The sequence below is a fragment of the Helianthus annuus genome, chromosome 15 (genome assembly GCF_002127325.2).
Source record: "Helianthus annuus cultivar XRQ/B chromosome 15, HanXRQr2.0-SUNRISE, whole genome shotgun sequence".
Taxonomy (NCBI): Eukaryota; Viridiplantae; Streptophyta; class Magnoliopsida; order Asterales; family Asteraceae; genus Helianthus; species Helianthus annuus.
In genome coordinates this window covers 55,763,995-55,778,133 of record NC_035447.2, presented here as the reverse complement: position 1 = coordinate 55,778,133, position 14,139 = coordinate 55,763,995, and the positions used below count along the sequence as shown (strand labels likewise).

The window sequence follows — 14,139 nt, the reverse complement described above, 5'->3', positions numbered from 1 at the left end:
CCTATAACATAAACTCATCAATCATATATCAAAAAACCATAATACGACGCTAATTGTGATCAAATAAACAAAACAAAAATAGTGTAACAAAATGGTAAACTTTCATGTTTAAACAAATCGTGACACTCCTAACGTTTTTGGACGTAAAGCTCTCGATCAAGTATTTATAATCCATACCGATTCTTTTTTATATTTCAGTGTATCACAATTATCCATATTCATAAAGTAAAGTGACTGCACAACTCAAATTAGCATTGATTAAAAACAAGAAATCCTAGTTTTATCTTACAAATAAATTGATACACCTAACATTAGTTTCAACACCCTTTGGACAAGCAAAAATAACTAACATTTGAATCTTCTTTAGCAAAAAGAATTGTAATATATGTGTAAACATATTCAAATTAGTTTGGCAACACGAACCTTGTCATACAAATAAAATAAATAGAACTAGATACTGAGTTCTTTTAAGTTTATATTGTAAATGTTTAAATGAGAAACGAGAAATAAAAAACCTACAAATTTAAACAAGTAAACATGTAAAGTTTGTTTTGTAAATTGTTAAATAAAAGAAAAAAAATCAAATAACTTACAAATTTATGAAGACCTAAATTTAAAAGTGAAAAATAAAGATTTAAACTAAAACTAAAAAGTATGAGTTTCCCCCACAAAATTAAAACTAAAAAGTAAGTTTCTTCCGGTTAATAAAAATTAGCCTAGAAAACAAAAGAATTTTGAAAAATGAGAACACAAAACAGTTATGGTGGGATTCGAACCCGGAATAATCAGTTCAACACATAATTTCGGAATCCATTAAGCCAAAGTGAGAATTTATGTATTGTGTTTCTACATCATTAATAAAAATTAGCCTAGAAAACAAAAGAAATTTGAAAAATGAGAACACAAAAGACTTATGGTGGGGTTCGAACCCGGAATAATCAGTTCAACACGTAATTTCGGCATCCATTAAGCCAAAGGGAGAATTTATGTATTATGTTTCTATATCAAATTTATATATTAAAAACATATATATTTTTTAAACAATTTTGGGCCCCTAGATGCTTTGGGCCCTGCGCGGTGGCACCTCTCGCACAGGCCCAAAGCCGGCCCTGTTATGGGGCTTAAAGCAGGGGCAGATTTAGCATGGTTCCATCGGTTTCCAGGAACCCATTCGATTCGAAGAAAATGGAAAAAATTAGTGTAAACCTTGTATGATTTGGGAAAAAATAATGAAAATTAGTGAAAAATTACCAAAAGGAACCCAGTGGAATCCGACCCTGAATCCGCCAGTGGCTTAAAGTGCCCAACTAGTTATTCCCTTTTTAAGTTTGCACCTCTGATTAGTGTTTTTCACTTTGAAAGTTTCCTGTAACATATCATACCAAACTAAAAATTTAGTAGTAGTAGCGGTCTAGCGGATATGTAACTTTTTTTGTAATTCCTGTTGAAATGCTTTTTGAACACACGTAGCTACTCAAAAATCTAAGGTTGTATGTTCTCTTTTTTTATACCAAACACTTTCTTATATTTTAAATCTTTTATAAGTTGCATTGCATGGTAATAGTTAGATACCAAAATAGAAGTATAAATAACAGAAAATGACAAATTTGTGTCATTAAAAATGAGAAATAATATAAATATTCAACATTAATACACACAACTTGTATCAAACCCTTTGAATACATTTTTCAAAATAGCAAACTCAAGCATATGTCAAATATATCACTTTCCGGGGACAAAGTTTGTAGCGTAAGACCACGCGTTGTTCGCAACAGGGTCCGCAAGGTGGTCAGCGAGGTTCTCCAATGGTCCCTTTCCGGTCACAATGGCTTGAACAAAGAACCCAAACATAGAGAACATGGCTAGTCTACCATTCTTGATCTCCTTCACCTTCAACTCAGCAAAAGCCTCTGGATCATCAGCAAGGCCCAGTGGGTCGAAGCTACCACCCGGGTAAAGTGGGTCAACAACCTCACCCAAAGGCCCACCAGCAATTCTATATCCCTCAACCGCACCCATCAAGATCACTTGTGTGGCCCAAATGGCCAAGATGCTTTGTGCATGGATCAAACTTGGGTTTCCCAAGTAATCAAGCCCACCTTCGCTAAAGATTTGGGCTCCAGCCTTGAACCATACGGCCTCACCAAACTTAACACCGTTGCGGGCCAAGAGCTCTGGGAAGACACACCCAAGAGCCCCGAGCATGGCCCATCTGCAGTGGATGACCTCAAGCTCACGGTTCTTGGCAAATGTCTCTGGGTCAGCAGAAAGCCCAGCAGTGTCCCAACCGTAGTCACCTGGGAATTCTCCAGTGAGGTATGATGGGGCCTCACCGGAGAATGGGCCCAAGTACTTGACACGGTCAGGACCGTACCATGGGCTTCCTGATGGTGCAACTTTCTTGGGTGCCGCGGTTTTCCTCATTGAAACCCGCCCAGTTCCAAGAAGCTTGGAACCTGATGGAGTCGCTTTCACAGCTTGTCCGGTGAAAGAAGATGAGAGAGCCATGGATGAAGCAGCCATTGAATAAGAGGGTTAGACTGATGAGAAAATTTGTACTCAAGGAGGGTTGACTGCTTGAGTTTTATGAGTTTAAGAAAGTGGTATAAATAGCCAAATATGGGTTTTAATTTTTTTAAAGGATTTTATCTTCAATATCTCTTTCTTGATTTTGATTGGGGGTGATATCTTCGGTCGCCACGAACAAAAATTGCTAAAGACCAATTAAAAGAAGACATGTGTATATTATTTTGTTTCTATAGAGATTCTCTATCCAGATAAGTAATTGGTTGCATTTATGTGGCTAAAGCAAATATTCAAGAGAATACCAATAACATCATGACTAATGTGTATTATAGATTTATTGGGGGTGTGAATTGGATTGATAATGCCTTCAACATTGCCCTATGTAATGGGCTTTATATGAGCATAAAGAGGAAGGGACATTTCTAGTATAATGCCTAATAAGGATAACAAAATTAGAAAGTAATGATGGAATGAGGACAGTAAAAAGGGTTAACTATTACACTTTTTTTAAGGGGCATTATAATATTGATGTGACGGAAAATGCCCCTTAGGGGGCATTAACTATTACATATGGCCTAACTGATGGCATGCTACGTAAAGTGTTTTGGTGTCACTTTACTGCTTAAACTTAACTGTTAAAACTCTCTTAGTGTAGTTGACTTTTACGTGCATGTTAGATTGATTGTGGGTTAGTGTTTGGAGTATGTTGAGCTCTTGGTGCGCGTGTGAAGCTTCTCAGGTTGTGGCTAGGCATTGACGTGTGTTTATTTATGTTTTTTCAGATTTAAACTGATTACTAGCAAATGTATTTTAACTAAACACCGTTCTTATCTAAAATCCTTTTGTTGCGTATTTTTAAACCTAATAAGTCTTTGAAATAAAACGGTGCAATGATGTCTAGCTGTGAGGTACCTGGTTTGTGGGGCCTTACACAAGATAGACTCTAGATATGTAGTAGATGTCCAGTTGGTTTGCATTGCTATAATTCGTGTTTAAACTTAACTAATCTGTCAATGTAGGTTTTATTTATGTTTCGAATATGTATATCTGGCATCAAGTTAACAAGTTGCAATTCCACTTGTTGAATGATAATTATGTTTAAGGATTTAAACAGATGTTAATCATAGGCCTTTGATTTGTATTCATTTTGTCGTGATTGATATTTTGCGTTGATTCGACATATGGATTATAGTATGTCACCCAATCGTGTCCAGTACACCATAGATAGTTAAGGACCAGACGATTGGTGTATAAGTACGTGGATGCTCTAGGTAAGTGGAATGATCAATGCAAACTATGTCTATGTAATCGATTAAACATTGTTATTACTGATTAAGTTTTGCAACTAAGTAACCAAATTTGAAACCAAAAGTGAACCCACATGTTCATCTTCTTAACCTTTAAGCCCTCTAGTGTTTTGTTGCTTGTTTCTTAATTTCATTGGAATTTCATTTGGGGGGGGGGGAATTTTATAATTCATAATCAAATAAAATATACAATACTAATCACATGCTTTTCATAGATATGATATCGACTCGTGTCTAACTTACCTAAGCTAGCTATCTAGATTATTTAGGTTTTTCTAACTTAAACGCATTTCTATTAGTTTTGTTATTTAGACAAATACTTACTTTAAACCTGTTGATTTAATCAAATGATACGAAGATAAGAATACGAAGGAAAAGGTACAAGTACACACATGATGCTCATTAGTCATTACTAGTTGGTGAAGCACCAAACAAAATAACAAATGTAGCGCAATGTACAAGCTGTTCTTGCATGAGAATTAATTGTGGCCCAAAACAGATGATATTTACTATCTCTAAGGTTAGCATCTAGTTGGTGCAATATCAGACTTGTGGAGTACAAAGCTGCCACGTGTAAATACTAAATAGCCAGCCACAAACATATAAAAACATACAAAACTGAAACAAAATATATTTATCAATAAAAATCTGTATTCTTGATATAAAAAAAAAATGATAGATAAATAAGTCTAAAGAATTAATTCCACAAATATAAATGATAAATAATTAAGCTTAAAGAATTAATTCCTTGTCATCTTCTCTCAACTTGGATTCTTTTAATGTTATTCAGATTTCAATAGAAATTAAAATTAAAATACAGCAATTTCATTTTTAAATATTTTTTTAAACTAAATTTTGTTATTTAAAAATGAAAGATCTTATGTGACCAATCAGAATGGAGATACAGATGTTTCAAGATAACAAAGGCTTAGCACTTTCACCCTATAAATAAACTCCAAAAATCTCTCCATCTTCACAACTCTAAATATCAAAACATCTTCTTACAACCTTCACCAATGGCTTCCTCAACCATGGCTCTCTCATCCCCATTTGCCGGACAAGCCGTGAAAGCGGCTCCATCGGGTTCCGAGCTTCTTGGAACCGGGCGGGTTTCCATGAGGAAAACCGCAGCACCCAAGAAGGTTGCACCATCAGGAAGTCCATGGTACGGTCCTGACCGTGTCAAGTACTTGGGCCCATTTTCCGGTGAGGCCCCATCATACCTCACCGGTGAATTCCCGGGTGACTACGGTTGGGACACTGCTGGGCTTTCAGCTGACCCAGAGACATTCGCCAAGAACCGCGAGCTTGAGGTCATCCACTGCAGATGGGCCATGCTTGGGGCTCTTGGATGTGTCTTCCCAGAGCTCTTGGCCCGCAACGGTGTTAAGTTTGGTGAGGCCGTATGGTTCAAGGCTGGAGCCCAAATCTTTAGTGAAGGTGGGCTTGATTACTTGGGAAACCCAAGTTTAATCCATGCACAAAGCATCTTGGCTATTTGGGCCACACAAGTTATCTTAATGGGTGCGGTTGAGGGATACAGAATTGCTGGTGGGCCCTTGGGTGAGGTTGTTGACCCACTTTACCCAGGTGGTAGCTTTGACCCATTGGGCCTTGCTGATGACCCAGAGGCTTTTGCTGAGTTGAAGGTGAAGGAGATCAAGAATGGTAGGCTAGCCATGTTCTCTATGTTTGGGTTCTTTGTTCAAGCCATCGTGACCGGAAAGGGACCATTGGAGAACCTTGCTGACCACCTTGCGGACCCAGTTGCCAACAACGCGTGGTCTTATGCTACAAACTTTGTCCCCGGAAAGTGAATGTATTGAGATTTGATGTTTAACAATATGTGAATTAATATATGGTTGTTTTTGGGCTTCTTAACTAGGGCAGGGCATTTTGTTTTTGATGATTTGGTCACTATAGAATTGTTTATCATGATAAAATAGTGAGTTGTAGCTGTAGAATTTTATCGTAGCTGTAATTACCATGTGGACCCGTGGACCCGATTCGGAACGGTTCATACCCTACCCGACCTTTAGGTATAAACAAGTTCCAGACCCGGGTTTAGAAAAGGAACCGAACCAGATCCAGTTCCACCTCTAGCCAGTCAAAACTAGACCCAAACTGGCCAAAACCCGAAAAAACCAGGCCAAACTGGTCAAAACCTGGTCAAAAACCCAACGTACCCGGAACCGGTTGTTGATTTTGTTGACCAAACTCGGACCTGGTTCCTAGCCGGTTCTAAAAATCCCGGTTTGTTCACCTCTAAGAAAAACTAGTTGGTCACTAATATGAACAAAGGGATACAAGGTGTCATATAAACAATTAGTAGTGACTAATGTCCTCAAATTGAGATCAATTCCTTAATTTTTTTTAAAATGAAAAGACTAAATTCGTAATTTGAATTTACCATATAAACCATTATGTAATTAATTTTATAAAATAATTTTTTTTAAGTTAACTTGGACAAAGAATATTACTCAAAATAAGAAACAAGCCAAAGTCAAGGATAAAAAATTACGCACGGGCCAAGCTTGAGCTTTATTGAAAAAAAATAGTCGAGCTCGAACTCTTTTACACCCCTTCTCTCTATTATGATGACCAATCATTAGAGTTGGCAAAACGAGTAGGGTGGGGTATGGGGTCCAACAGGTTCGGGTCAAGAAGGGTTGTTTCAACAGAATAGTTAATTTGGTTCGCTTCACGTAAGAACGTGTATTAAGAAGAAAAGGTACCGGTCAAAACGGGTCATTTTAAAAGATGATGCTTTATTGGATTTGAAATCTCTCTGCAGGTATAGATACAAATATACAATATATATAATTGCAATTTACTCCCAAATATACTGATACAATATAGTTGATGAATAACAGAATCTCACAAAGAAGACAAACAATCAATAGTTCATGAGTGTTACTTGATTAAAAAACTGATTTGCAAAAAAATAAAAATAAAAAATAAACCCACAAAGAACAACAAATAGTATACAGGTGTGAAGACTTTGCTAGGAAAACCTACTAAATTACATACAAATAGTATACAGGTGTGAGACAGCAAAGGCAATAACAGGTGAACTGGAGAAGATGATTACAGCAATATCATACTCGTTAAGTTTCGAAGCTTACACCACCATTATTGTTTGGTTTCGGTTTTTTTGGTCTTAGGTTTCAACTCCCATCTGTAATGTTTGGAAGCATTCCAAGCTGGCTCAGTGAATCAGCCATAAAAAAGCCTAGCAAGCGAGGATTTAAGACACCAGAGTCGTAGATTAGTAAACGAAAACAACCTCACATTCCCACTCTCTCAGATCCCATCTCATCAGAGATGGCTTGAGTGACTTCCAGCAGAAACCAGAAACAGATCTTGAGACTTCATCTGTATTGATCAGTCTGATCATTTACTAGATCTTTCATTAATTGGTCGATTAAGTACATGTTTGCTCAGTGAATCTTGACGCTCCATCGAAACCTGGTTGCCTTTCTTGCAGCTATTCGAAAGTTGTTGGTGACACAAGAAAATCTGTTAATGGCTAATCTAGATGAAGACCTTCCGCCCATTCTGACCCGGCTTCTCTTTCTAACCGCCCATTCTGACCCACCTTTTTTAGTCCACCCATTCGGCCATTCAGCACCCATCTTAACCCAGTTGCATATTGTTTATGGCCTGGCAGTATCATTTTAAAACACCCATCTTAACCCAAAATTTGCCCTATGGGCTTATTTTGCCAAGCCCACCAATCATACAAAGTTGGTTCATTAACTGATACATAGTTGAAATAAACAATCTTTTTTTGATTGAATAGATTAAAAAAATACCCAAAAAAATCCCTTTTTGGTCATTTCAAGATGCCACATAGTTGAATAGATAAAAAAAATACCCAAAAAATCCCTTTTTTTATTGAATAGATTAAAAAATTTACATCAGTTTTGGTCATTTCAAGATGCCACATAGTTAACTTGTTGTATACATTTATGTTCTTAATCAATATTTTGTATATAAAAATTTACATATAAATAAAAAACTGAAAGCAGAAACAGGCAGAAAGATCAGAGGAGTTGTAACTTCCAGTCAAACTCTAAGTGAATGCAGTCAATTGAACCTTTTACTTTCTGCAGTGCTGCATTTCTATGCTGCAGTAAATGAAGCCCTCCATCGTCCTTCGAGTTCTTTTTACGCGTCATTTTAGATGACACACTCTTCCATTTAAACTCAAACTTGCATGCTGCAACACAACAGAATCATAGTAAACTAAATATTAAATGTTATCGAATATGGATAAAGGGAGAAGATCATGCGAGAACCACCTCTTATTGCGAGAACCGCGAGAACCAATGTGAACACAACCAAAAATGCCTAAAAACAGCTAAAAATCACACAAAAAAAAAATAATATTTTTTATATAAAAATCGCTACTTTTCGAAGCCAAAAAAAATTTCAAAAAATAAAAAAAAAAAATTTGGCCACTAAAAGTAGCGATTTGAGCATAAAAAATATTAAAAAAATAAAAAAATTAGATTTTTTTTTAATTTTTTTAGATTTTTTTAGGTTTTTTGGGGGTTTAGTATTTAGCATTTTAGCTTGGGGGGGGGGGGGGGGGGAGGGGGGGGGTTAGGTTTTTTTAGCTATTTTAGGTTGTGTTCACATTGGTTCTCGCGGTTCTCACAATAAATGGAGTTCTCGCATGAGCCCCTCCCTATGGATAAATACATACCATGTATGTACAGATATGATATCAGAAACTGGTTAAACACACCACATTTAGTACTTTAGTTTAGTTATCCCAAATATTAACTTTCAACCTCTTCAATCCCTTTTTCATGTTTAGCTAGTCTTTTCATTTACCCATTTAACCATCACACATATAATATAAGTAAATGAGTTGAACTTGCAACCTCCGTCTAATTGTTGTGATCATCATAAACCGGTAAACAAAAGCACAGCAGGACTCGAGGTCATGCGCATGTTCATTTTATAGAGTTGATGTATGAGCAATTGATGCATCATAAATTAACAGAAGAGTGCAACAGATTCCATGTTTACCTTCACTTTTACTTTCAAAACCTTGAACGATGCATGCGCAAATCCATGGTCTTCCAGCTTGTGTTGCTTTTGCACCACCATTTAGTTCACCATTATGTTGTTTTAAGCTGCAAAAAGGGAAATCAAGTATAAAAAAATTATAGGGTAACAAGACAGTGTCTATTACATCAATGATACTGAACCAAAAAAATAAAAGAATTGTTAAGAGGTTCTCACATTTAGGACATATAAAATAGTATGTGGTATATTGTATATCGTTAAATGATAGTCAAGAAAATATATGTTATCCCTACATGAGGCAATATGGAATGGTCTGGTAGGTTGGTTGGGTAACGGGTCAAAGCGGTGTAATCAGTAATGGGTAACTTTTTGCACGTAGTTGATCCGAAACAGTTTTCTTCCAAAACTTTTAAGCTTGTTATATGTGACGGGTGTGTCAAATACGAATATATGATTACGAAAGTGTAATGTTTCAATAATAATAATATAATATGTTGGATAAAAATGACTCAAAAGAAGTTTTATGCCCATTTGACCATAGTTGTTAATAGTAAATAGCAGGCGATGGCGACAAGCTACATATACGCTACGTAGCGATAGCGATGAAATAGTGGGCACTATTTTATGTTTAGCGATGGCGATGAAATAGTGGGCACTATTTTATGTTTAGCTAGGGGTGTGCACGGTTCGGTTCGGTTCGGTTATTAGCATTATCCGTAACCGTAACCGAAGTCATCGATTAATTGATTCGGTTAATTTGTCAGTTTTTGGTTCGGTTCGGTTAATTTTCGGTTAATAACCAATTCAAACAATGGCTAATTTTTTTGCTTAGAAATACATGTAATGAAAGTATAAATACATGAAATAGATGTATAAATACATGAAATGAATGTATAAATAAATGAAATGGAAGTATAAATGCATGAATAGATGTTTAAATACATAAAATGGAGGTATAAATAAATGAAATGAAGGTATAAATAAATGAAATGAAGGCATAAATAAATGAAATAGATGTATTATTACATGAAATAAAAGTATAAAACATGAAATACATGAAATAGGGGTATAAAAGCTAGAAATATATAAAGAAATAAATGATTCGGTTAATTTCGGTTAACCGATGGTAAAAAAAATATCCGTTAACCGACTTTCGGTTAATTTCGATTCGGTTTTGTCGGTTTTCGGTTCAGTTTCGGTTAACGGTTCGGTTATTGCACACCCCTATGTTTAGCGATGCACTATAAGAAAAAGTTAGAAATATTTTATATGTACATTTTATCAAAATAAAAAAAATCCCGCTATTTTATAGGGCATATTTTTATCGCTATTTTGATTAAAACAAAAAAAACCTATAATCCTGCTATTTTCACACTATGGAGACGCCAAAATCAGATTGCGACGTGTTGCCGCATCGCCACGCTAAGTGCTATAGCGGGCGCTATGCTCGCTGTTAACAACAATGCAATTGATCCATAAGAGATAAAACATAGTCCAAATCAACCAATCCACAAGTAAATGGGTCAAAACTGAGACACACATATCTACATGCATCAATATATCAATACTTCCAACAAACCACACATCAAAACCTCATGTTGGTTCTGTATACTTGTAAAATGACTATGTTGAGCATTTTTCACGACGACCATGTAGAAACCAGAACATCATTATGTACTCATTAATCACTTTACCAACTATAGAGTAAATAACGTGAATCCAACGACATGAATATAGACAACAGGTTAACATTTTTTTATCAACGAATTCTATAATCATTGACATCTATTCTATTACCCCTACTTAGTAAACGGGTAATTTTGATAATTTAGTGTACAAACTTTACAAACAGAAGGGTCAGGCAACGTGTTGGGCACGCTTATTGGTTAATATCATCATCCAAACAATTAAGTGATCAATTTCAAAAGTCAATTGTTACATAAGCATAGTTGTTAATGGCGAATAGCGACAAATAGCGATAAGGTACCTATATGCTACATAGCGAATAGCGATAAATAGCGGGCGGCTATTTTATATATAAATAGTGAATCAGTGATACATTAGAATTTTTCTTTTAAATTTTATATGTATATTATATCAAAATACCCTGTTATATATGCTATTTTACATGTATATTGAACAAAAACCTAAAATCCAGCTATTTTATAGCTATATTTAATTTCTATTTATATTAAAAAAACAAAAAAAAATTAAAAATTAAAGTGTTGCTGCTCTTGCTATGCATTGCTACAACCCTAATAGCGACACTATACCTATACGCTACGTAGCGTGCTATAGCGATCGCTACGACCGCTATTGACAACTATGCATAAGACACTTAGCCTGCCTCTTAAACATGTTACATATGTATTTTCATCTTCATTGATTTCTTTAGCTAATAATATATTCAACACAAAGTTGTCAACTTTGTCCATTAGATTGATCATCTAGCACATTCATAATCTCTTTCTTTTGTCATAATCAATCTATTTGATGGCGTATTCTTTGCCGAAAATAATACTCTGATATCATTTCATTACTTGCAACACAAGCCCAGATGCAGAAATTTTGGTGTAGTTAATGGGGATTGTAAATTGGTTATGACAGTTGACCAAATTTTGACCATCACAATTAAAACAACATTTGTGATAATTAAGCTATAAACTAATCATTCACACAAGCAAGCAACCCTAATTCACAAATTACTTAAATTTAACAAAATTTCAAACATGTATAAACAGAAAACAGAGATGGAGAAAGTGATACCGGCGAGAAAAATTGTTGGTGACGCCGACGTAAGTTTTGATTGGAGGATTGGTTGAGAGGATGAGATATACGGACCAATTAGGGTTTGATTTTGACGGTGACGGTGATGAAATTGGAAGATTGGTTGCGGGAGATTTTGGATTTTGGGAATGGGGTTTGAGAGATCTGAAAGTTGTTGATAGTAACTTTGTCATTGAATGTTTTTGTTTGATTTTTATCAGCAATTATCAGATGCTTTCAGATCGGTTTGCAATCGAGGGTTTAGGTCTTGCAGAAATTTTGCATTGGATCTTGGTTTGAGATGATTTTGGGTGTCATGTTTTGAAATTGGTCATTTCTAGTTTGGAGTAAAATAACAGATGATGGTTTGTAAACGAGGGATAGGGATGTTGGTGTTTGTTTATTTAATTTTAATGGAACACGAATTTATAATAAAAATATATTTTTTGTTTGTGTTTGTTTATTAAGAAAATGAGCATGGTCGTATTTGTTTATGTTCGTTCGTTTAAAACCTAAACGAAGAGTTCACGAATGTAAACGAACATAATTTAATAAACAATAAACAACACATAGTTGAACAAACACAAATTAACATTCTTATTACCCTATATACTTAAAGCACAAAGTCGGTGGCCTCGCCACCGACCAAACACATTTTAGTCCTCCACGTTGTGTCACACTCCATGAACTTTCGACCAATTACAATAGTGCCATTTCTTACGAAATTACAATAATGCCCTTAGTTGGGATCAGCTGGCTAACGAACGGAAATGGGGATCTTACCGCCTTCTATCATGTTGTTGGTCCTACAAGAATCCACTACACCTGCCATTGCCAACCACACTCGAAACCATTGAATCAGTACCATAGCTCCACCATCACCACTAGCACAAACCTAAAACGACGGGATTGTCATTAAACCTCGGAAAGAACAAATTAGTGTAGCCGGAAAAGCGAAAAAGAGGTCGGAACCTTACCTTGAAACCCTTGCCGCTACAGATCGGGTCGATAAAACCACATGCAATGGTAGCTCGGGACTGTGGCGACCTTAAATAGCCGGAAATAGCATGCCTGGTCGCCGATTTAAACCCAGTTGTTGTTATCGTCGTCATTGGACCTTCGAACAACCACATTCGCCGTCGTTTAGAGGATGCTTTAGGTCGTTGGAGGCCACGGTTGTAAACACCAAACCGAAGAGAGCCGTCGTCGCCGTCTGCAAACAATGGCTTCGCAGTGGCTAGCGATGGCGGTGTTGTGGTTGTGGCTGTACAGAGAGTCAGAGAGCGAGAAAGAGTTAAAAGTAGTTAAAAGACTTTACTCCTGATGGTGTTGACCGTGTGTTGTCGTGTTTGTATACAGAGAGAGTGAGAAAGTTTTGAATTTTGATGCTTTGTCACTGAAAAACCAAAGTAAAAGAATGGACCGTCCTTTTTTTTGTGGGTGTTGTTAAATCTATTATCTATATTAAAACAAAACACTTTGGTGCCACTTGGCATTATTTTAATCCTATTATTGCCACCTGGCCTTCTATCGTTCCTTCTTGAATCAATTTGAGCGGTAAAACCACACAATATGCGTCCGCTCTTTTTTCAGCAGCTTTCTTTAAACCCTAATTTCAGTTTCATATCCTGCCTCTTTCCATCCTCTATCTTTTTCTCTTTCTTGTGCGTTCAGTCCTTCATCTACCTAACCCTAATCACTATCCCATTCCATCTACAGTCAATAAGACCCTATATATCTTTGATTCATCGATTGTAACCTTCGAGTTTGGAATATATGAGTATACAACCCAAGAAATAAAGAGAGAAGGAGATGCGATAGTGGCCAGGAACAGGGGTTAAAGCGATGTCAGATCAATCATCTAGGGTTCTGACCGAGGATTTCAAGCGTTGAGCTGTAATCCGGGTTCTAAATTTCAAGGTAATTCAAAGGTTCTTCAAGATCTCTGGGTTTCAATTCTTTTAAGATTTTTGGGCGTTTTTAATCCGTTAATGTTGATCTTAATTGTTATTTGTAGTTGAAAGATGGAAAGGGATTTCATATTCTTTCTGAATCCCAATCATATTCAAACCAACCTAACCCTAGAAATCCTCCTGCTCAACAATCTGCGTCACAACATTCTTCCATCTCTAATCTCAAAGGCAAGTTTTTTTTTTATATCGTTCGTCTTTGATATATGTGTAAATCCAGATTTTAAATTCCTTTCTTCATGGATTAGGGTTTTACAAATTCTGAAGTTCAACCCGTTTGAGTTTATCCTGATTTGATTAACCATGTGTACAATCGGATTGGCGTTTATTGTACTTAGTCTGCTCCAAATTATAATCTTTACAATTCTAATGGTTACTCATATGGTTTTCATAATGATGTGTTCCAAATTGTTCTATTGATTTTTTGAATTGGGTTTGAATTCGAACTGGATAATGAGTTTTATTGATTTTGATTTATGGTTACTCATATGGTTTTCATAATCTTTACAATTCTAATGATAACATGGTCT

The 14,139-nt window shown here is 36.0% G+C and overlaps 3 protein-coding genes across 3 annotated transcripts; 1 reads left to right on the top strand and 2 right to left on the bottom strand.

Annotated features, from left to right (window-relative positions):
• Positions 1-1,589: 1,589 nt before the first annotated feature.
• Positions 1,590-2,616, bottom strand: LOC110911708 (chlorophyll a-b binding protein of LHCII type 1). Its single transcript, XM_022156339.2, has one exon. It carries the CDS (start codon positions 2,521-2,523, stop codon positions 1,723-1,725), a length of 801 nt encoding a protein of 266 aa, XP_022012031.1. The 5' UTR covers positions 2,524-2,616; the 3' UTR covers positions 1,590-1,722.
• Positions 2,617-4,784: 2,168 nt separating this feature from the next.
• LOC110911705 (chlorophyll a-b binding protein of LHCII type 1) lies at positions 4,785-5,714 on the top strand. The gene has a single exon (XM_022156335.2). It carries the CDS (start codon positions 4,850-4,852, stop codon positions 5,648-5,650), a length of 801 nt encoding a protein of 266 aa, XP_022012027.1. The 5' UTR covers positions 4,785-4,849; the 3' UTR covers positions 5,651-5,714.
• A 1,993-nt stretch (positions 5,715-7,707) lies between these two features.
• Positions 7,708-12,023, bottom strand: LOC110911706 (structure-specific endonuclease subunit slx1). Its single transcript, XM_022156336.2, has 3 exons — positions 11,640-12,023; positions 8,874-8,980; positions 7,708-8,055 (listed from the first exon to the last, which is right to left on the bottom strand). Exons 1-3 carry the CDS (start codon positions 11,831-11,833, stop codon positions 7,880-7,882), a joined length of 477 nt encoding a protein of 158 aa, XP_022012028.1. The 5' UTR covers positions 11,834-12,023; the 3' UTR covers positions 7,708-7,879.
• Positions 12,024-14,139: the final 2,116 nt, after the last annotated feature.